Source organism: Gopherus flavomarginatus, chromosome 3 (genome assembly GCF_025201925.1).
Source record: "Gopherus flavomarginatus isolate rGopFla2 chromosome 3, rGopFla2.mat.asm, whole genome shotgun sequence".
Classification (NCBI taxonomy): domain Eukaryota; kingdom Metazoa; phylum Chordata; order Testudines; family Testudinidae; genus Gopherus; species Gopherus flavomarginatus.
In genome coordinates this window covers 109,293,489-109,318,321 of record NC_066619.1, presented here as the reverse complement: position 1 = coordinate 109,318,321, position 24,833 = coordinate 109,293,489, and the positions used below count along the sequence as shown (strand labels likewise).

The following is a 24,833-nucleotide window of genomic DNA, read 5'->3' as shown; positions in this document are numbered from 1 at the left end:
GTGAATTTATATAACATGATTTTTTAGAATGGGGAAGGACTTTCATCCTGTCTGAAATAAATATGTGGATGGAAAAATCTTGTCAATCTTTACTGCACTGGACAAAAATGTCCTAAGCCACTATGCTGCTTTAAAAATGAATCCTCATTTTTAAAACCTTCATGGATCTAGCCTAACCACCTCCATTGACCATGACTTTCTTTAAACTCACATTTCTGGTCCCGGAATTTGTCTATTGCTGCCTGCTTGTCGCATAAAGCCATATCATCACTTAGGGCATGAGACTCTTTTCCTCTGCAGCTTCTGCCTTCCTGTCTCTGTCTCTCTTCCTGAAGATATATGGGGCTTTGGCCCCCTTGCCAGTACTACTTTCTTTCTCACTCCCTTCTCCTGTTCATTATTCTGTCACTCTCCAAATGTTTACAGTGTTTCAAACATTTTGAGAGACCTTGTGTTCAGTGGGGTCAGGATTTCACCCAAGTCTTTCTTCTGTACTCGAGTCTTGCTAGCTTGGGCCCAGGGGTTCAGGCTGGCTTGTAGTCAGGCAGCTCGTGCTGCTGCCTGTGTTGAGAGGCTCACACAGGTTTTTTTGAGTGCGGTAGGTTGAGTAGTGCTAGCACATGACTGTCTGGTTCCATTCACAGGAGAGTGCCTCCTAGCCCAGGCAGACAGACACGTGCTAGGTCTACTTGAGCTAGGGTACTAAAAATAGGAGTGTAGCCATTGTAACACAGGCAGTGGTACAAGCTAGCTACCCCAGTACAAGCCTGCCCGATTCCCTCAGTCCAAGCTCGGGTGGCTAGCCTGAGCCACCACCCATGCCGCAATATCCTCACAGCTATTTTTAGCGTGCTAGCTTTAGTAGAGCTCTACCTGAGCTGTGAGGTACGCTCCTGGCTGCAGTGTAGACACACCCTTTGAGTTCAAGTTTTGTGCTGCCTGGGGACCCCAATGAGGGCATTGTGCAGCATGGAGGTGAAAGATAACGATTAGCACAAGCTGTGAAGTAAAACAATTCTCATAGAAGCAGAAAGACTGGAATCTACCTAGTATGCAGGTGGGTATGTTTACATGAAATGGAAGGTGGTAGACTATGGGAGGACTAGCAAGGCAAGGATTAGCATGTGTGAACTGGCCCTCTTGCACTGCAGTATGGCTCCAATGTCAGTAATAACAAAACCAAACCAGAGAGCAGAGCCTGGGAGATAAATCCCACTTTGATTTGCTCTTTGACAGTGGCTGTCTAATGGTACATAAAACCCCCTGAGATACAAATTATAGCTTGTTTTTAAAATGTCTCTATCCGTTGCTAAAATCAATGTTGTTTTTTCCACATAGTGTAGGTGTTACGCTGATAGAAATTAGAAGTGGAAAAGATCTATTAGGTCTAGTTTTTCCTTTGCCAGTGCAAGATTTTTCCCAAGAGGTTCTCCCCCCTCCCCCCCATGGCTTTATCAGGTCTAGTTTTAAAATAATTTCTACCACTTGCCTTTTGAGATTATTCCAGCCTCTAATAGGTCTCTCTGTTAGGAAAAATTTCCTAGATATTCAGTTTAAATAATTCTCGTCTGAATTTCACACTATAACTCTTAGACAGAAGTTCCTACCCCACTCCTTTCTCCCTTTTGGGTATTTTCTTCTTTCAAATGCTTCCAAACCATCATTATTTCCTGTTGGCCCCACTTAGTCAAGTTCAATTATATTGGTTCTTTAGTCTTTACTCCTAACTTTTTCTATCCCTTTAATCCTTTTTTTTTATTGTGCTCTGAATTTCCTCCAGTTTGTTGACATTTTTCTTGTAGTGAAGTTCCAGAATTGAATGCAATTTTTAGGTATGATATCATATAAAGAGGCTAAAGCACTATTAGATGAATGTTATATATGTTTACACTATCTCTATTCTAAGACTTATAGAGAAGCAGCTTTGTATAGATTTTCAAATGCATCTGAGAAGATACTTGCAGGAAGGAAGGCCAAGATTTACACTAGTGTAGCAGAGCAGAATCGGGCCCTGTGTGTGGTTGCCTGATAGCTGAAATTAATATCCAAGCTGAGAAACATTAAAAACCTTGCACTGAATACCTGAAGATGCTAGCAAGATGTGATTAGGATTTCACAGCATGTGATTAGTGCATAGAAGATGTGTGCACCCTAGATGAGCAGCTAGCATGGATGCTGTTGCACTTGCATATCTGTAATTCTGCTCTAGTTAAACCCGACCTGAGTCACAGTGTAAAAGTTATTGTTGGGTTAGGAAGTGAAACCAAATGCCCTGATAAGATTAGTCTGAAGCATACTACTTGAAATATCCGCTACCTTGTAAATAGCATTTTGTAACTCAGGAACATTGGTTTAAGGTCCTTTTCTATGCTAGCTCTTCCCACTATTGACTCTGAGGAATGTTTAGCACAGAAAACAATACATTTTAAGTAATTTTTTTTAAAAAAATCCTAATAAATTCCCTTGGTACTTTCTGGTTCACTGGTTTATAACCACAACATTCCCTGTAACATTTCCAAGCACAATCCTTTTCTTTCTGTCTAGAAAGTAAAAACTCCTATTCAGGTCTTATATCCTTTTTTAATCACTCTAACATTCTCCAACGCAGCCTCCCCACTCCCTGCCATCATAATGTTTAAGGACAGAAGGGACCACAAGTTCTTCTAGTCTGAACTCCTACATATCACAGCCACCAACACCACCCACACACTAAGCCAACAGTCAGAAAGAGACCATACTATTACAGCCCAGGGGAGACTAAACTATTGTGTTAGGCAGAGAATAGGAAGGACTTGGGTGCACCAGTGCCTCAGGCCACTGCAGCGGCAAAGAAATAATAGTGAGATATAATCAGATAATCCTGTCAAATGACCTGCACCTACATGCTGCAGAGAAAGTCAAAAACCCTCCAAGGTCACTCACTGCCTGTTTCAAAAGGGGGAAAATTCCTTCCTCACTGTTTTAATTATATTGCCTCCCCATTACTCTGGAACTGACTGCCTATAGATTTCTGCATAGAGTTTAAGGCGCTCATTTTGACCTATAAAGCCCTAACTAATACTGGGTCCTGCCTGCCTCAGAGCTTACATCTCTGTCCCCAGGTCATTTTACTACAGCTAGAACTTGCAGATGCCCTGCAACTGGTGTCTCCTGGTATAAAGGAGAAGGAGCTCCCAAAAGGGTCATCATCATTATGTTCCCATTATGCCTCTGGCGTCTAAGGCAGCAACAAACTTCCTCTCCTCCAGTCTGTTTCTGGTAAGTTTTACAATGATTCCCCCAGCTGTGCCCCAGGTTCTTCAGCTCAGCTTCCACAGCTCTTCACCAGGTTGTTTTCTGGCGGCCTCATTTTCATTTGCCTTCAGGTGTCCATCTTATTCTTACTCTGGCGATGGAATCAGTTTCTATCAGAAGCACATGGCCAATCCATGTCCAGTGCCTCCTGGCAATGATGGTGCTCATATCCTCTTGGCTGCACTGTGTCACTAGATCTTGGTTTGAGATTGGGCCAAAATATATGGAGGGTTTTTCTGAGGCAGCTTGTATGGAATGAAGGGTGTTAGCCATAAACTGACCTCATTTTTAGACCCTTTCCCTGCATCTTGGTTCAAAATAGCCTGAATATGTTGACTGTCAGGGTACTGTCAGAGCTAAGATTTGGGGGAGAAGGGAATGTTCTTTGAACTTAATTATTCTGTTTAGAATTGTTGCCTCTGATCTTGGTGAGGGGGATGGGGCAGGAACTGCTACTGATTCTCTTTATTTGATTGTCATTTTAATTTCTGTCAAAAAGCCAGGAGAGTCACTTTAGGATTCATATTTATGATATATCACAATAAATAAATCAAGAGACTCTGTGAGTTTGCCCAAGGTGCTTTTACAACTGCCAGAGCAAGGCATGGGGACAGACTCAGTCTCTTAGATAACCAGAACCCAGACCATATGGAGCATTGTATGTCAATATCAAAAGGAAGGAGGCTCCTTTCTTTAAAGGCCCCTGATTCAAGAAAGCTTCCATGTTCAGATAAGCTGTTAAGCACATGCTTAAATTCCAGTGTTTAAAGTTATGCATAAGCATATGCTTAAATGATCTAGTGCCACCCTACTTTGGAGACAAGACTTGAAATTTGGGGATGGGCAGTTAGTAGGTTTCAGAGATATCTCTGATACCCGTAACTAATATGTCTTTTGCAGTTCCCATGCCTACCTCTGGCCAAATTATAAGCCCTTCAAAAAATCGCAATTTATACATGCTCAGAAGAGACTTGTTAGAGTTTGGCAGCTAAATTCTCCAAAGACTGCATCTGTACTGGGCATGCTTCAACCTGGCAATAGGGGGCTGAGCAGCACTTTCTTTGCAATTGTTGCTTCCTGCTGCTGAGGGCCACTGTGGGGCCAGGCACAGACACCGAAAGCAGGGAGGCTCTTTTCAATGCTCTTAATGATCTCTCTGCTAGAACCCAGGCATCCCAAATAGGAAGTCACCTGTCTCAAATGCAGAAGCACACGAGCCAGACGGTGGGGGCAAGGGTAGTGGAGGGGACTGGGAAAAGAATCCTCCTGGTAAGTGGATTGGGGTGAGTGGTGGAGACTAGGACAGGCTGGACAAGAAGACTGGGACTAGGAGCTGATGGGGAAATAATATGTGATCATGTAATTAAAGATGGTTTCATAATATATCCGCACAAGAGGCTGGATTAAGGTTACTTCTTGTTTGTTTTGGTTAAATAAGAATCATGGCAACTTTTTTTCCCTTGTTTCTGAATGTGGCATGCTCATTTATGTCATAATAAACCTGACAGATCTTTCCACCAGCTTTTTTCTAATGTGCTATGTTTGTAGCCTTGATGCTTCAGGGTGTTTGACAGGATTTACATCACACACTTTGGCTTAAAATATGTACATTTGGATGTAACATATGTGACAGTACTGCCCATGGCTCTATGGAAATAAGCTTAGAGTGTGTTTTATGCTACATATGCCATGTAACATGTCTCTGTAAACATTATGGTCTACTGATTGTATTAATCCTACTTGCATGCATGTATCATTTTTGTATTCGATGTTATGAATGTTGACTGTGATTGATTTCTAAATAACTGTAGTAGAGCATTTGATCAGTTCCTGGAGAAAGGAATGTTGAAATTAAGTACCTAATCAAGAAATACTTAAAAGACAATGGATCTTGGAATGCTCCAATCCACATAGGACGCCTACTTGAGGAAGTTCAAGGTAGCATGTAAACAATGGATGCTACCTGTAAAAACTGTGAGTCATGCATGGACATGTGACTTGCCCAGGTGACTCCTAAACTCCACCTTGGAGCTGGACTTTGCGTAGGAGTGAGAAGGGGTCTCCACGCACAAGAGAAAGTCTATTTAAGCCCCTAGAAGACCCCTCCATTTTGTCTTTAGCTGGCTAAAGAGGGATCCTCGCCACCCACCAGGATACTTGAAAGAAACTGGAACAAAGGACAGTAACTACAGGGGTGTGAGTGATTGCTGGACCCAGGCTAAAAGGAGATTAGCCTGTAAAAGGGAGCATTCTGGAACTGGTGAGGCTCTTATCTATATTCAGTTTGATTAGACATAGATTTGCGCATTTTATTTTATTTTGCTTGGTGACTTACTTTGTTCTGTCTGTTAATACTTGGAACCACTTAAATCCTACTTTCTGTATTTAATAAAATCACTTCTTACTTATTAGTAAACTCAGAGTATGTGTTAATATTTGGGGGAGCAAACAACTGTGCATCTCTCTCTATCAGTGTTATAGAGGGTGAACAATTTATCAGTTTATCCTGCATAAGCTTTATACAGGGTAAAACGAATTTATTTGGGCGTAGACTCCATTGGGAGTTGGGCATCTGGGTGATAAAGACAAGCACACGTCTGTGTGCTGCTTTCAGGTAAACCTGCAGCTCTAGGGCAAGTAATTCAGACCCTGGATCTGTGTGGGAGGATACCAGAGTGTCTGTCTTAGCAAGACAGGGTGCTGGAGTCCTGAGCTGACAGGGAAAGCAGGGGTAAAAGTAGTCTTGGCACATCACGTTTCAGCTCCCAAGGGGTTTCTGTGATCCAACCTGTCACAACATAGACAATTGATATGGCCATCCCTAGAAAGAGCCAAGAATGTGATCCAGCAAACTGAGCATTTCTTACAGCACTTGAACTATCACTGATTGCTGGTTTATTGTCTGTAACAGTAGTTCCAGGGGATATTTATAATGTGAGCACTGGAAGCTTTTAGTGAGCAGATGGCGCAGGGTGTGTTACATAGTCAGTTTTGCCATGAGGTAAATTTATGCTCTACAGATCTGCTTCAAAACTATGTTATTTCATTTAGTCGCTTAATGCAAAGGCAGCTGCATATTATATTTGCTTTAACTCTAGTTCTATGGATTATCTGTCAAACTCCTAATTATGGTATTTTGAAAGATGTGGAGGGGGAGAGACAATAATTATATAGGCTGAGGGGAAAATGAACATTTTGAAGCTGAAACTCAGATATACCTTCCCAGACTGCACAAAAATCCTGGAAATCTAGAAAATAAAATGTGAGTATTCCATATGGGACACTCCACTTTAGAAATGTGCTTGTTTTTAAATATCTGCCACCTTACAGAATATTTGCTGCCTAGCCACAATTAGCCTGGCCTCTTGTCTGTGTGTCACACCATGCCTGGACTCTGCACTGCACTGCATGGGGGACTGCACTCTGCAAAGGGCATATGCAGTGTAGTAGAGACCATAAAGGAAGGCTAGCTAACCCCACTCTGTGCTTGAACTCGTGATAACCAGTTTGGCCTAACTTTAATTTTAGCTTGGTTTAGGAATCCAAATGCTAAATTCTGATTTTTTTCTGAGTGAAAGATGCTAGGGAAAGGAGTGGAGCTCTTAGTCTAGTGGATTTGGGAGGGTTTTTTTTCTTTTTACCTGTGCAGGACAGATGCCACAGGGAAATGTGCTCTGCAGAGCTCCTCATTGCTACTCTGAAGTGAAGTTCTCCAGAGTACCTGCTGCCACCCGCAGCACCTGTGCAGGGACGGGAGGGGAGGGGAAATGGGTGAGCTGCCAATGCCAGGTCATCAAGTCAGCTGACACACTAGGGTTGTGAGCCCTGGGAATGGGATGGGTGGGTGTATGAAGCCTCCCCCCCCCAGCCTGTCCCCAACCCATACATGCAAGAGAGAGCAGAATTTTGCCCATAATCTTTTCAGTTGATTAATGCTTTGCTCTTCCCATTATACAATCCATCCATCACTGACACACAGTTTTGTGTATTTGTGTATGCTCAAGTCATCTTTCCTTCTAGTTATGGTCCATTAGCAGTTTGTCTACAGATTACATTAATTCCAGCCTCCATTTATCAATACATAGCCTGTCTTTATCATACTTAAGAGTTGATATAACTGAATCAGAACTCACAATTTAGGCACAAAGAAATTTAAGACCTCACCTACATGGGACTGGGGATTATGTTTAATGACCATTCATTCATTTTTAAATGCATAAAGATGGCTTACCACCACTGTCCCTGGCCAAACCCTGAAGTCCTTGTTTTGTAGTTGGCATTCTCGTAATCTTGAGCTAGTGAATGAGCCTGGCCCACGCAATGGCCCTGCCTTTACAACATAAAGAGAGAGCATTTCCCATCTTTCTTTTCTTCATTCTCCCTCCCCGCCCCCCAATTTTCAGTGTGGCTTCACTCTGAGTGCAATGGAAAAGCCTAGGGCATGAGAAAGAAATAGCCTCACTCACTTGGGCAGCTGTGGCCCTTGTTCACTTTTTGAGGAGGGGGCCTGACTTACTAAAGAGAACTGTAGACAAAGGAAACAAGTTTGTCAGTTTGTTTAATTTTCGTTTGGTTTTTACTGCTGATTTTTTTTTCTCTGCTTCTCAAGGGCACGAAGTGGGGCTATCAGGCCCTGAATCACCTTGTTTTCTGACGCTCACAATTTCTGCACCCCTGACTGTGTGGCTCACCACTGACCGTAAAACCTCAACCAGCAGTGGCCTCTTGTAAACGTTGTCAAGGCCAAGGATTTAGTCAGGAGTGTTCCCAGAATTCTGATTTCTAGTTCATTCTTGTGTTGAAAAGTGAAGTGAGCAAAGTTTGTCACGTGATGAGTTTTTAAAAGCAATCTTGTATGTAGGCAAAGCCTCACTAAAAGCTGGACTGATGCCAGTGGAAAGGTGTCTGTACTCAGAGGGGAAGGCCAGAGGCAGTATGCTGAATTCGAGTCTCAGTTACGCAATTATACATCTGGAGTAACTCCATTGTCTTCAGTAGAGTTAATCTGTAGTTACACCAGTGTAAATGACATCAGAGTTTGGCACACAATAGGAATTTATGTACTCTGAGACCTTAAGAACAGTTTTTCTGTATTTTAAATAAAGGCTTTTAAGTGTTGGTGTCCTTTTAAAGAAAGGTCAAACATAAATGGAATGGAAGCCTTGGAGAAACTTTTATTTAAATTTTGAGGTTACTTATTTGGATTGGTCCTTATTTTGGATTTCACAGTAGCTAAGAAATAAAATAAAACTGAAAAAAATGTTAAAGGATTAGATTTTCTTCTCTTTTAAACTGTGTTATGTCCACTGATTTTAATAGACACACAGAGGATTTACACCAGTTTAAGAGGAAAATCTTAATAGCGTTTTTTTTCTATTCCTACTAATATTATTTGTAATGCTACTACAATTTCTTTGTACAGACTGGAAGCCAATAAGACATTTTGTTTAAAAAAAATAGACCTTAAATGTAAAAGCCCATTAGTTATAATTATTGAATATGGTGATGAACTGGCTATGCACATTACTGCTCTCTGTTTGACACCGAGATAAGGAGTTCTAATTTTGTCCAAGTCCCTTATATTGTTAGCTGCAATTCTCCCTAACTCCAGTTTAATAATGGCCTTCACTTTTGGAGCGGGAGCATCACAAAAACAAAACAAACAGAAACAAACATTGAGGAAGAAACATTCCTTTTAAAGTCAGAGAATTTAAGGCCAGAAATGACCATCAGATCACATCAGCTCATCATCCTGTATATCATAGGCCACCACACCACCAAGCCCTCATACACTGAATCCAATAGCCAAAATTAGAAGATAGTATTTCAGAACACAGGAGACTAGACTATTAGTTGGTGGCAGCAGGTCCCATAATCAAGCGCTGTCCTTCATATGACGTTACTGAATTACATAATGCATCTCTTATACGTGATTGCCTCCCAAACGCAGGCCAGCAGAGAAGTTGCAGAAAAGTCAGGTTCATATCATTTTATTATAACTGTTTTTAAAAAATAGCTTGGACCGGTTCCCTACCCTACTATGCGTTAAAAATGGGTGTAAAAACAATGTCAGTCTGTGCCACTTTCCTTTGGTTAAATTTTAATCTGGGTTACGTAAAGGATTGTTCTCAGCCTGTTTCACCACTCAATTAATAAATACAGCCTTTTCAACAGGATCTGATAAAGATCAGTTTTGCTGGAACTTGTTTTCAATGCTCTTAGCTACCAAACAGCTTCCCCACCATTGGCATCTGGAAGGAAATGAATCACAGCACAACCTCTCTGTAAAACTAGCTGCATTTCAGAGTGCAGTATAACTGTATGGCCAGGACATGATTAGTATAGTTTTATATGCGCAATAAACGAATAAGTCCATCAAGCGGGGGAATGGGGGTTGCTGTGACGCAGTTGAGGTGCATGCTGATTTTTAGCCTGTCTTCTAGTCTGCATTTAACTGTTTTGCTAGTCCGCCTGCTGTGACTAGCTGTCTATTAAACAAGAGTGCTTGACACTGGCTACAAGCATGATTTGCAGCCCTTGCTCCGCTCCAAGTTAGCATAGACTTAATTGACTCATTACCATAGAATGTTTGCCCCTTCAAACCAGAATGGAAGGCATTGGCAAGAGGGTGCTTTCATTCAACTTTAACTGTGGAGAAATAGATGATCAATCCTTAGTACGGCTCAATCCCTTATCATGTTTAAACACTCTTCCTTCAGTCACTGAAAGGAAAAGTTGAATTTCTACAGAAAACTGTCAAGCAGTGATACTCTGGATGGGTTGTGTTTGCAAGCTAATCTCAAGACTTCCACCTGCATCATCTGATAACAGGTTGTTCTTTCTGGAAGAAAAAGCTCAATGGCTGAAATTCTTTATGTTTAAACAGCGTTGACTCATAAGTCTCTCAAAATCTTCATCAGCAACAGCTAAGGTACTGTTGCTGAAGGCCAATGTCAAGGAAATGAAGCATGCCTACAGCAAATTAGCCTCTGGAATAATTGCATATGCTTGAGTGTTAATCTGTTTAATCTAATTTTATCAGCAAAACACTAGAGATTGATGACCATCTTGATTACAAGGCTGTCCTTGGTGATAAGCATATGGGAGGTTTAACTGCGTCTCGCTCTCATCAATCACTTCCAAACTGGAACATTTCATGTTCATGCCATTAACTGTAGAGGTAAATTTTCGAAGTACCATGTGGGAATTATGTACAACTCCTGTTAATGAATAACAACAGGATTTGTGAGTACCTACAGTACAATGTTTTGAAAATGTATCCGGTCACGTATTTTTCAGGGACTAACAGAGTTTGGTGCAAATTTCTTATCACTATGTGGGCTACTACTCTCCAGCCTATGTATATTCTTGCAGACTGCCATAAACTCTGCATATAGAATGCACAGATAAAACACTAGATTCTACTGTGTGAGGATGCAAGCCAATTGAAAAAGATGGGCTGTATACATGCAGGCAGGCATACAGATGTTTGAATCATCAGCTATTTGTAATATATATATAGTACAAATAGCTGATGATTCAAACATCTGTGAACTTTTTGTTTTTTTTCCTGATGCATGTGTCCAGAGATGATTGGATTGATTTAGATGGTCTTTTAGTGACTAAATATATCATTATTGCTTTCCCTTTTAAAAACATTAGATTAAAACCATCAGTCACTAGCAGTGCTTCCTGGTTTTTTTCAATAGTAAAGTCAGTTATTCATATTCTATTATGTAACCTCATCTGTGTCATCATGGTTGAATTTAGCTTTTCAGAAAAGAGTATCAGAGAATTTTATAAGGGCTGGGGTGAAGCTTCAGAAATTGACAAGCATAATTGATATTTTTTGTTTAGTTATATCTAGAACTCATTTCAAGAACAAAGGCCAACCATATGGTTATGTTTTGATTGTGCGGTTGTTTGTTGTTGTCGTCATTATTGTTTAACCCTCCAAAGCATTCACTTTTGAAGGCCATTGCTTTCAGTGGGCTTTGGAGCAGGCCTTAGAAGAGGACTAGAGGATGTAGTTATCTCTGTTTGTCTAATTTCATTTTGTTTCATTGGGGATGTGGTTATATGGAAGTTTTAAACCTAGGATCAGGTGAAATAAACTCACACTGACTGACTAGGTTCCATTAGACCACTGGGCAGAGTTAAAGCACTAAGCAAGGCAGTCCTGGTGGTTGGTTTTTTGGTTTGTTTTTTTCCCCCCCTTAAAATAAACTTTCAGCTCCTACACCACTCACAAGTTACCTTGATTCTCTAGTGCTATCTAGTGGTCAAAGAGGAAAAACAGTTAACATACATAGATGGAAGACGAGAGGTCTCCTTAGTTGGAGCACTAGTTTTCAAACTTTTTAGGCTGCATACCCGTTTCCAAACAATATGGTCGACCGCTTGCCCCTATCTGCGATAGGATCATAATCTACCTATAAAACAGATCCAGACTTGGCTCTAGCCTCTGTCAATAGTAAAAGTGCATCAATGACTGACAAAGGAAAGGACATGATTGGATTGTTGTACATGAAAAGGAGAAGTACATGGGCTGTGCTCTAGCCATGCTGGAGTCCCTACAGTTGACTTTTGGGGAAAACAAATCAACAGAGAGGGAGTAGAGCGCACAGCTTCCCCACCTGAAATTAGCTAGAGCAACACAGAAACCTAGCTCTCACTGTTGGGAACCTAGAATCATTGTGGATCTGGGCCAGAGTGAGCACACGGTGCTGTATTTTATATTCAAATGAGGTTTTACTAATATATTTAAAGCTTTGTAGCATTTATAGTAAGTAAGTATGACCCGTCTGCCTAGCTCTGCACAACCTGAATTTTACTCCACCAATGCATGTCATGTCCCCTAGTTCAAGTCCAAGCTACAAAAACTGACACAGCCAGTATGATAGCCCAATGTGGTGGAATTCCTCGGCAGAAAGCTAATCAAAAGGGTTATATTATTCTTGTTTGTTGCAGGTAACACAACTGGCAATGAAAATTAGTACATATTTAAAACTAGCCTCACTTTAATCCTCAGAATAATTTCATTCAAACAATATTTCTTTGGGCCTGTACAGATTCTTTATGTTTGAGTTAAAGTGTCAGATTTTGAAAACCCAGTTTCCATTTTATCTGCTGGAAATACTTGGGAGTCATAACTACACGGAAGGGTGATGCATCATGAACTGGATGCTCTACCTCCAGCACTTGACCTGGGTCACAGTTACAGAGGTTAATATCATCCTTACTTGGTGACAGGGATCAGTATCCTTTGACTCTAGTGGTTCTTGAGAGTCAATACTTGCAGATGCAAGTTCATTGCAAAAATTATGTATGGGCACTTATATCATCTTGACATCTAGGCAGCTAATTAGGTGTCTAATTCATATAAAACAAAGCCTCATTTGTACCCCCAAACCTGCAGTTGCCAAAAACCAAGGCATAGTTAAGTACAGGCTGAAAATCTGGCCCACAGGCTGTGCTACAGAACCTGGTCAATAAGAAAAGGTAGAGAAAGGACCATGAAATTTGGGATGATTCAGAGGAAAATAAATATGGGTAGATGAATCACACACAAGAATCAGTGATTGTCAGTACATCTACTGTACATCCCAAGCACTGGTTACATTTTTACCCCCAGCTGTTCCCTTCCACACACTATTATTACTCTTTCCAGAAATATCAGAGATTTAGAAGAACTGTAAACCAAAGAAAGCCAACTGTTTTAATATGAACAATTAAAGCATCATACCAAATGAAATATGTTAACGTGTGATGGATAGGCTTGTTGCAGTATCACAGAAACCTCATGGCTAACGTATCTGTTTGTTATGGGTGCCATGCAAAGTACTAGATGTTTAGTTTAGTTTTTTTTCTGGTGGAAAAAACACTCTAGGTCGTTACATAAAACCTGCATGCAATATCGTAGACCTCATTCATTTTCCTCACTTCATCAGCTGTTTGAAAATAACTGTATTCACTATTTGAGTTTAGTACTAAGCCTGCACTTTAAGTGCAAACAGAAAGTTCCTAACATGAGACAAATTTCCTTAATCTCAGTTGTGTGTGGGCAGAAGTGGAGACCAAATGATTTATTCAGGGGCAAACCAGCTGTCTGGCAGAGCCAGAATTAGAACTCAGACCGACTCCCATCCCATGACATGCTTCCTTCCACGGAATAAGTTCTAGATTTTAACCCACTTCCCAAGTGAGGTGTACAAAAGCACCATGAATAGACAAAAATGTGTATGACAATAGCTGTGTTGGGCTATCCCATTAGCCAGTAGATTATTTTCATATGCTGCAGGTATAGGGCTGGTTAAGTCTGCCAAGATGGGGAGAGAGAGAGAGAGAGAGAGAGAGAGAGAGAGATGAAAAAAAGTTTCCAAACAAACATAGTTTTGTCCAATCAGAATGCATTCTTAAATAATTGGGTAACAAGTCAGACATTTACTGTCTGAGCACTGAAATTGAAACTGGTCCTCACCTGCTTTTAGCAGTGCAGCTGCTAATTCTGCTGCAGGCAAATACAATCAGATACTAAAACCTCTAGTATAGCACTCAGTTAAGATTAGTTATATTGATAAGTAATCTGATTCACACATTCATGGCCTTTAAAAAAAATCTTTTGTACAGAACTCACTATTCCTGAGCTAATACCTCCACTGCGTCTCACAGATTTTATTGATAAAGGTTGTTTTCTAAAATGTGTCTCAAAGAAGAAGATTAGGTGGGTTTCTTTCTTGTAAATACATTTTGCCACTATATTTTAATACAATAATTTTCTTGTATGACAATGCTGGTGATAAACAGTAAGTCAAGCTAAAATAAATAAAGGATTTTAGAGAGGGCCAGTATCTTTAATCTGAGATGCAAGCAACGTTTTCAGGATTTGCACGGTCTAAGCTCATAGCCTTTCTATTTAATTGCTATTCAGAATTATTAGGGGAACAGTATTCATTTTTTATGTATAGTTTCAAATTATGTTTCTATCAGGAATAACATATCGAGACCATTGTGGAAGCATTTTCCATAGTGAAAAAAATGCTGAGGGTGGGGAAATGAGAACAATGTAAAGTGACGCCTGTCCTAGTTCTGCAGTAGAAATGAGGTCATATTCCATTCACCAGGGACATTATTACAATGTGTCCACCATCAGTAAGTGGAAGTTTTGCTAAAAGCAATAGGATATTGTTACATGCTTACATCAACCTTACTATAGTGACCACGAACACCCAGTAACTCCAAAAGTTTGAGATCTGTAAAGGTGCCATGGCAGATCCCTGATCCAGTAGTTGGAAAGGAACAAAATAAAAAGTACGTATAATGTAGTTTTAAAGGCTTTATGCACTAAAGTAGTCTATGCATGCAACCTCTTTAGTAACATTTGTAAAAGTAAGTCTTCATCTCTTCCCACCAGCATCGTATGTGCCATAGATGAGAAATATCTGATAAATAGCTTAGCCATTCTACAGAAAGTTGGGTTTTGTTTTTTACAAATCAGTGGAAAGGAAAAAAAACCCTGTGTAACGTGGATTACATTTTATAGCTTGGGAAAATATTGGATTTGCAAAATGTAACAGTTTGGTTAATCATTGCTGAATATTTAACCACTGTGCTCTGTTCCTGCAACAGTACGTGCCCCTTTGCCACTGAAGAGCAGAACAAACAGGCCCATTAAGCAGGTGCAATTTTTGCCATGTAATATACAGCTCATGTTCTTGTTTTTATGGCCAGATTCCTAGAGAGGATGAATAATCTCAACCCCACTGGATGAAGCACCGATCTGGGCTGCTGTGAAACCCTAGCCACAAATTAAAGTCTCCTTTCCCTGATGGGTTTCAGAGTAGCAGCTGTGTTACTCTGTATCTGCAAAAAGAACAGGAGTACTTGTGGAACCTTAGAGACCCTGATGGAAAGAGAGCCTCCTGCAAAACAGCACTATCACTGCCGGGGAGAGAAATTTGCTCCCCTCCATGTGAGCTGTGTTCAATCCAGACCCACATTTTTCACACATCTCTTTTACTAATACTGTGCTATCTTATTAAAAGTCAAGCACTTAGCAGGATTCAACTACAGGATGAGACATCTGTATGAATAATGAGCTTGGTCCTCTAAAATGTTGAGCCCTCCTTCTGATGTCAATTCTCCAAAGCACTTAAGCACGTACTTAACTTTAAGCACAGGAGTAGAGCCATCGAAGTAACTGGGAAACTAGTGCTTTGCAGAATCAGGGCCAGAGGGCTCAGCACCTTGCAGCATGGAGTCCAATTACATTAGATAACTACACAATGATGAAAGAGAAAAGAAAGTTTGGAAGGGTATCAGCCCCTTGCCATCAGTGGTTGGTATATACACTGAAGCATAAGTTATTCCATACTTGTCCACTATGTGGTATCTTGTGTTTTTCTCTGAGGAAGCAGTACTGGCCACTGTCAAAGACAGAATACTAGTCTAGCTGGATCACTGTTCTGGCAAGTCCCATCTCCCTAATCTAATTTTATTTTCACTGATTTCTCCATCTGACAACTTGGAGAAAAATTACTTGTGACTTCACATTTATTTGTAGTCCAGTGGTTCTCAAACTTTTTTTTGCAGACCACCTGAAAATTGCTGAGGGGCTCAGCAGACCACTTAATGATCTTTCCAAATGTTGTTTGTACCATTAGCTAACTATGGTAAAGCTCTTTGGATAAGAGCACTATATATTAAAAAAAACCCAATAATTAAACTTTTTTGTTCTACAAATAAAAGCACACAACTCATATTTTAATATCAGTAGTCTTATCTTTCTAATGTGATAGATGTGCCCCCTCTGGCCACCGCAGCCTTGCACGACCCAAATCCCCCCCCCTGCTTCTCATCCCACTGCCCCCTCTCACCTACCCCCTAGTCCCCACAAGGCCACCACCTCACCTTACATGGGCATCTTCTCCAGGGTCCAGGCACCTGATTAGTGGAGCCACACCTGTGCAACTCCATTAATTAGATGGGTGGCCCTTCCTTCTCTTGTGTGCAGCCGCCCAGGCATGCATCTTAGAGGGAATTATCCATGGACCACCTGAAGGGAGCTAGCAGACCACTGGTGGTCCACGGACCACAGTTTGAGAACCTTTGTTCTAGTCAGTTTTGATGTCTGGGTCTCATGAATTAGTTGGAAGACAGTATTGCTCTGTTTGGGATGCAGCTATGCAAAAACACATTTAAATATAGTTTTTAGTGGAAAAGTTAAAAGAATTCTCGATTCATTTACATCATTAATCCTGGTTTTGTTAAATCTGATGTTATTTTACAAAAACTAAATTGTGGGCCTAATACCAACCCTTTAATAATGGAAAAAAACAACTTCATCACAAAGCAACCACAAATACACCTGCAACTTTATTAATTCACCTCTTACAGCTTCATATTTATTCTCTTAAATCCTGCATTTAGACACGAAGGCAATAATAAAATTCTGTACACTACTTCTGTTACAAATATAGATAATATTTGAAGAGACTTTTCATACTCTAACATGGGCATTTCACACCTATACTGGGAATGATGCATCAACAGTTGCCTCAAGTACTGGCACCATCTGTTTTTCTTAGCCTATTGTATTGTAACATCTAAAATAATTATTGAAAAAGAGGGTTTTTTTTTAGTTAATCCACTTATATTTATCTATCAATTCACAAGTAGTATCTCTCAAACATTCCTAACCTTGTTGTTTTTCACTCAGATGAATGAATGGTGGCTTTTCTGCATATTTCTCTAGCGCGGTTTGAATGTGCCCCCACTTCAGAACTCAATAATTAAATATTATAAACAACTGACATGGTGCTCCGGCTGCTCTAGGTTTTTGCTGGTCAATATGCAGAGTCTTGCAGCTACATGAAAGTACACTGTGGGCAGCACTCTAGCCTAGAAGAACGCCAGTGCTCACATGATCTTTGACATTTCTTCCTCTCTAAACGTTTTTAAAAAGACATATTGTATTTAGTGACAAGGTAAATCACAGATGAGGCTTCACCAAACAGATACATACAGTACTAGGCAAAAGGGGGGAAACTGACAAGGAGTTCACAAGGTCCAGGGATAACACTTTATAGTGAGAAGCTAGGAGAGTTGTTCCTTGAGCTTTACAGGGCTCCATCTTACATATCAGTGCCTGGCTTGTAAGCGTTCAATAATTTAGAAGTCCTTCCAGCAGCTGCGCATCCTTTCAGCTCCTGCATGCTTCTGACTAGGGTGAAGATGAAGAGGAACCTCTACCATTTGCCCTACTCTTGGACTTCTCTATACTGGGGGGGTCTTTATTATTCTACCCCTCCTCTCTCTCTTTTTTTGGGTCCTCCTCCTCTCTGAATGTCTTCAGTTTCTGCTTCTACTTAAAGCAGTGCTGGGCAGCCTGTGGCCTGCGCGCTACATGAGGCCCATCACGGTAATCTGATTGCAGGCTGTGAGACATTTTGCTGACATTGGGCCGTGCCTGCGGACGGTCATCGCAGCTCTCAGTGGCTGCAGTTTGCTGTTCCCGCCCACTAGGAGCTGCAGGGGGCCATGTCTGGGGACAGTCAACGTCAGCAAAATGTCTCATGGCCTGCAATCAGATTACCGTAATGGGCTGCAGGTTGCTCACCACTGGCTTAGAGCAATAGCAGCAGCATGAAACCTCACCCATTTCACTATTTTCCACTGGGCTCTGACTAGTGACATGGAAGCTATCCATAGTGGTTAATTTGTGCTGCTGCTTCAAGAAGCTCTGAGCAGCAGTGACTGTGACACTGGAGCTGCCCGTCTGCAAACTCAGGAAGAGGGCAGTGTTCATTTTACTGTTCACATCGGGAACATTATCTTCATACCCACCAAGCTTAGGAACTTCACTACTTTAAAAGAGAAGCCTAAATCCTTGTGATATTGCAGATACAGCAGGGCTCCCTCATTCACCAGGGAAAGTTTCCTGCAAGTGGATTTTTCAACCCCCGAGCACCAAAAATATCCCCAACCCCCTCCCCCCCATTATTTTGCTTCTGGAGCATGTAATTAGCAGCACTGACTTTCTAACTAATTTTTCCATCTATCTTCTTTTGTTAAACTGTTGTTCCTCCTGTCACTTTATTTCTGCTATTTAAATAGTCTCAGTTATCTCCTCCCCCCTTGACTATTAAGCGCACACATTCTCCCTCCCACGCCCATCTCAAATATTCAAAGCCTCTATGCAAAAAACATTCCAGCTTTGCAATGCGGTTACTAATGCAAACTTTCATGTTCTGGTGGGACACCTGTATTCATTACAATAATAATAAAAAACCTTAAGTCTTTGCCAGAGACTACATAAGCCCATCCCAGTGATTCGACAGTAAGACAAATACTTCTATTGTGTTCAAAATATGATTAAGTGTTATTTTTCTTCAGTGATATAACAGTCTGGTAAAGCTGGAATAGCAAGAAGGCTACATAAACATTTCCATTCTCTTTGCTACGTGGAATGTAGATAATGGAATCTTGTTAATCCTATTATTTGGACAGCCCGTTCATGAGAGAACAGTCAGAGTGACAGTCCCTTTTGTCCTTTTTAGAAGAGCAACTGCTTCTTCATGGGTCACCCCTTCTAAGCTCTGCCCGTTGACAGCAATGATCTGATCCCCTCTCTTCAGCCGTCCGTCCTCTGCTGCTGCACCCTGAAATTAAACAGCATGTAACTGCAGACATGCATTTCAGAAACTCCTGGTTTTATAGCTGTTCACAGAGAAATCTAAAGAGGGTCCTAGTACAATAGGTTCAATATACAGCACACATTAAACTTTTCTGCTTGACAAAGGCTAAGCTGATCAGTTTTCATTACTAGAAATCATTTTGTCCTTAGTAGGTACTGGTTCTATCTGCCCATAGGTTTTTGCATAAAGTTTCCACTGTGCAAACTAACCAGATGGAGTAATGAAAGTCCTCATCACCTTATGAATGGAATGAAATTTACAGCATGGGAATGATGTACTGCATACATTCTATAAGTCAGAGCTGTGGAATTTTTAAACTCCTTCAGCCATCTTGGTTTGGCTGGCCAAGTTCTCAACAACTGAAATTAGTAATCAAATCCAGGTCTGAACCTAAACTTCAAGGTCTGGAGGTTTTTCTACTTGGTTTTCTGACTCAGGCCTGCTATACACAAAGTGTAGATCAGGATCTGAACTGCTCCAAAGTTAAGGTTTGGATCCAGTGGTTCTGGCCTATATTTGATTCCAATATTCATAGCAAATAATTCAAACTAATCCCAAGCACTGCTTGAAGAGAATGCAATCTAAACAGTGAGGGGCCAATTGTCCAAGATGGACAACTAAATTACATCCTCAAATCCAAATGTTTGATGTGAGCAAATTGGGAATTCAGAAAATAGAGCCCAGTTTCCTTAAAGCCTCAAACTGCAGACACAATTTTAAATGGTACCTGCATTCCTGCTTGGAGAAGACAAGCAATAAGATAAACTGTTCAGAACCCACTGGCTTCTCACCACGCCATATATTAATAAATCAGCTGCTGAGCACTGAATTGTTTGAGTAGTTTTACACCTATGCACTTACCTTTGCAAATACTGTCTTAACGTAGATGGGTAAATCTCCATGAGGACTGCCATATCCTCCCACAATACTAAAGCCTAGACCGTCCTGTCCTCGGTCTAGAGTAATGGTCTTATACTGAGGGGGCCTACAACAGAGAAAAGAAGTTATCCTGTTTCTTTTGTGAATGTCTAGTTCAGTACGTGGATTGTTCAGCAAAGAGGCTCTTCACCTTTCAACACTAACAAATAAACTTTCCTTTGCTGAGAACTCTACACAGGATTTTAAGTATCTTGCGGTGAATATTTCAGTTCACGTCAACCACTGAAATCCTGCTTAATGCCATAAGCTGGTTACTTATTTAGTTTCCTTTCATAACTTCTCCATGGTACTTTACCTTCTGTCTGCAGAAGTTTATTCATTCTGTCATTTAATACACTGCATAATCGTTTGAATAGTCCACTACTGATGCTTATTACCTATGGATATGCTTGTTATCTATGGATAAGTAAGTACCAATATCCTGGAGCTCAGAGAGAAACAGAATAAACCCCACAAAAACTACAACATTATTTTAAAAAAATCTTCCTTCTCCCAAAAAACTCATATATAAGAGAAAATCAAAAATAAACCCCCAACCAATTCCTAGGCCTGGTTTAGTCATTCCTGTTCCCTTCTGTTGTTCGGTCTTATATTTTTATAAATTTGCAATGTTTTGAGAGACTATAAGAACTACAGAACTTACAATTTCAATCACGTTTTTCACCACCCCCAGTAGAATATAATATACACTGTATACCTAGAAGTTTGGGGGCCAATTTTTAGTGATGGTCTGCCTTGAAATAATTTAATTTTTGAACTACAAGGAACTGTGCCCACATTTTCGCACTCAGGATGGAAATGTTAGCAGATAGGCATCCAACTACCTACTTGCGCACATACAGCATGTATTTAAATAGCTACTAATATTTGTGTCAGCAATGTATTCCAGGTACAATTAGGTATAAAATTAGACACCAACACCCTGCCCCAAGAACAAAAAACCCCCAACCACCATGGAGGTTGTGTTGTCCCTAGGAAATCAGGTGACCTATCAAAATATATGATGCCCCCAAAACTCTCTCAGGCAGTAAATGGACAGCTTACCTGACAAGTCAACAAACTCAGGCTCTGATAGACTGGCAGGGAAAGTGAGTTTCAGAGAGTCAGCAGATCCATACTTAAAATGCCCTGCCATTTAAGCATGGGGGCAATTAGCTTAAGTACTTCAGCTGATCTCAAGTACAACACAAGGAATGAAGCAGCCTCTACAGTGCTGAAATCAAATCAAATCAAATCATAGCCTTATGGGTCAAAACCAGCATAGTGAATTGTACCCTGAAATGAACCAGAATGTCCTATGTGGCCTATGGAGCCCAGTTCTATGCTTCGTGTGACAGTCATGACTAAGTTAGCAGGACATCTCAGTTTTCAGGTGCAGTCCCAGCCAGTGGGCCTTATGGTAACTCAGTTAGAAAGGATCCATCAAGGATAATATACGCACTTACCCTAAATCATCCTGAAAGATGCTGCTTGAGGTTAGTCCTGCAAATGAAAGGCTGGAAGCTGGTGGATCCTGTTGCTGACCGGTTACGACACTTACATCCCCTCCGGCCACCACCTGAGAGGGCACGTTGTAGATAGCAGTGAAATGAGGAAGGTGATGCTTGGACAACTGAGCACACAGTGATTAACACCACAGTATTTACAAAGGTGAAATGACCAAAACAAGCCTCATTTGTTGCAAAAACCTTTCTTCCTTTCAGCTAAAATAAGAATAAATGGTAACTTTGGAGCAAAATATGGCGAGGATGTGAAAACTGCACAACATAACCTTCCAACCCTCTATATTCTCTGGCTATATTTTCCTCAGAACTCAGCAGTTGTGTGTTACTCTTGGTTTTTCAGCCTCAAAATCAAAACTGCAAAGTGCGTTCTGAACATCGGTGCAGAGAAACTCCTTACCTGCAGTTCAACAGTGCCTGAAGCATTTTTCAGTAGGCTGACAGCTTGGGAGTGTGTCATGCCCTCAGTGGATGTTCCACAAATATTAACAATCCTATCCCCAACCTACAGAAGAAAAAATTAAAGAGCTAGACATTAATAAGAAGCTATGTCACTCAGATCTACATGCCATCTTTTCAACACAAAATAACATGGTACCCTTTCCATGAAGATTACTTGAACTGAGAACTGGATCTAGCTAGTAGGATTTGCAAAAAATATATAGCATCAAGGAAATATTTATCACCTGTCTACAGCACATTCTTGTTCTTGGATACAATAAAGTCTTTGGCCCAGATCTTCAGCTGGTTTAAATCAAGGCAGCTCTAGTGAATTCAATAAAGCTTCAGCAATTTATGCCACCTGAGAATCTGGCCCTTCGTTTCCAGTGCAAGTCACAATTCTCTAGTGATAACTGGTGAAACAGCCCTGATTCTGTAAAAGCAGCAAAGAATCCTGTGGCACCTTATAGACTAACAGACGTTTTGGAGCATGAGCTTTCGTGGGTGAATACCCACTTCCTCAGATGCATGTAATGGAAATATCCAGGGGCAGGGATATATATGTGTGCTAGCAAGCAAGCTAGAGATAACGAGGTCAGTTCAATCAGGGAGGATGAGGCCCTGTTCTAGCAGTTGAGGTGTGAAAACCAAGGGAGGAGAAACTGATTCTGTAATTGGTAAGCCATTCACAGTCTTTGTTCAATCCTGAGCTGATGGTGTCAAATTTGCAGATGAACTGAAGCTCAGCAGTTTCTCTTTGAAGTCTGGTCCTGAAGTTTTTTTGCTGCAGGATGGCCACCTTAAGGTCTGCTATAGTGTGGCCAGGGAGGTTGAAGTGCTCTCCTACAGGTTTTTGTATATTGCCATTCCTAATGTCTGATTTGTGTCCATTTATCCTTTTCCGTAGAGACTGTCCAGTTTGGCCGATGTACATAGCAGAGGGGCATTGCTGGCATATGATGGCATATATTACATTGGTGGATGTGCAGGTGAATGAACCAGTGATGGTGTGGCTGATCTGGTTAGGAAAGTGTCTGATTCTGTAGTAGTTATTGAGCTTTATATCCTCTAAGGTCTGAATCTACTAGTGAATAATACAATCACATAAATATAGAGATGTCAGTATTATAGTTGTAATTAGACATTAGAAGTCAACACATACACACCTCTGATATTTCAATCAGTAGACGATAGTCAAACATTACACATTCTGGGAAGACAGACCAATGTAGCATATTATCATCAGGTCTCTCGGGTTCAAATGCAGCCTGGAATAATCCAGTGCAACTCCCAGGGGAATATATGGGCCACATTCAGTGGTGATGCAAACTAGTCTTAAAACCAGACATAAATGGCTGCAAGTGGTAATGCACTCATTCATACCAATTTTGCACTCACTGGGTGTATAAAATAAGAAAAGCCTACACAATGAGATGGGAAAGTTGAATGTGCTGCAGGAAAAGCAACTAACAGAAGGAAGTAAAATAAATCACATAACTGCAGGCATTGAGAAGGCTGCTGACTGTTGTGTCAATAATCAGGACAGATGTGGGATCTATTTATCTACACATAAGAGCTGCCATATGGGATAGCTCATGGTTCATCTTGCCCAGTATCCTATCTCTGACAGTGGCCCGTACCAGAGCTTCATGGGGAGTGTACAGAACAATGCAATTATAGAGTGTTCCACCTATTTTCCCCTCTTCACTTCTGGTAGTCAGAGGTTTAAGATCAACTCAAAAATGGGGTTGCATTTTTGACCAACTTCGCTAATAGCCATTGATGGTCCTATCCTCCATGAATTTATCCAGCTCTTTTTGAACCCAGTTATATGTTTGGCAATCACAACACCCCATGGCAATTACTTCCACAGGTTAGTTGTGTGTGGTGTGAAAAAGTATTTCCTCTTGTTTGTATTGAGCCAACTGCCTATTAATTTCATTGAGTGATCACTGGTTTTTGTATTGTGTGAAAGGATAAATAACACTTCTCTATTAACTTTCTTGATGAAGCTCTTCACTTTGGTATCTAAAAGCCATGCTGGCTTCATGTTCCAAGGTTGCTTTAAGGTTTTCTCCCAAATTGCTAATGTTCATGAAAAGAATTCTACCATCTAAAACTATTGTACTCTTGATCTGAATGGCAGAAATTCCTGGCATGGCCTGAAGTGCTAGTGAATACACCATGTGGCTCTACTCTGTGATCAAGCCAGAGTAATTTATTTAGCACCATCAGATTAAGCTTTTTTACCAACCTCCTTTCTTAGCAATTAACTTACCCTGAGTTTCTGAGTTTGAGCTGCAACTCCATTTGGATGCATCATGGCAATAAATATGGGAACATCTCCCAGGGGACTGCCTACTCCTCCAGCAATGCTCACTCCTAGGGAATCTGCAGGACCCTGTTACAGTAAGGAAAACAGATTAAGATATTGCTTGAGAGAAAATACACAATTACCTTTAGGCCCAGATTTTCAAGACCGACTAGTGATTTTGGGTACTCAACTTGAGACCTCTTAAAGGGGCCTGATTTTCACACAACGCTGAACACCCACCCTCAAAGTCAGGCCCCTTTTTGGCGTCTTAAAACAGGCACCCTAAAATTCAGGAATGTAAAATAACTATTCACTTATAAAGAACTCAGCCCTAATTCCTCCAGGTCAATGTACAGGGAGGGGATATGGCACTCCCACTCCTCTTCACTTTCATTCCACCATTGCAAATTCCTCAAAGCATGTCAGTTTGTCTTCATGTACGGTCTTTCACATAGTGTCACAAGAAACTTCACTGAGAAAAGAGAAAGTGCCTTTTTTTGAAGACAATAGTTTCTCGTGGAGAAAAAAAGGAAAAATAAAGTTGAAGCATAAATCGTCTATAGATGCTAGTAAGCAAGGAACAGCGTACAGTGAGGGGAGAATGGAAGACAGTAATGGGAGAAGGAACAATGAATTGAATTGTTTTGG

At 40.8% G+C, this 24,833-nt stretch overlaps 1 protein-coding gene across 22 annotated transcripts in view; it reads right to left on the bottom strand.

Moving 5' to 3' along the window:
* Window positions 1-16,649: 16,649 nt before the first annotated feature.
* The window catches only part of MPDZ (multiple PDZ domain crumbs cell polarity complex component), a 138,115-nt gene continuing 129,931 nt past the window's right edge, over window positions 16,650-24,833 (bottom strand). For all 22 annotated transcript variants that reach the window (XM_050942956.1, XM_050942954.1, XM_050942957.1 and 19 more), the window contains 5 exons: window positions 24,150-24,272; window positions 21,831-21,935; window positions 21,374-21,486; window positions 19,851-19,974; window positions 16,650-18,953 (listed from right to left, as the gene is read on the bottom strand). In XM_050942956.1, coding sequence (XP_050798913.1) covers window positions 18,807-18,953; window positions 19,851-19,974; window positions 21,374-21,486; window positions 21,831-21,935; window positions 24,150-24,272 — 612 coding nt within the window. In that variant the 3' untranslated portion in view covers window positions 16,650-18,806. The remainder of the gene's footprint in view (window positions 18,954-19,850; window positions 19,975-21,373; window positions 21,487-21,830; window positions 21,936-24,149; window positions 24,273-24,833) is intronic.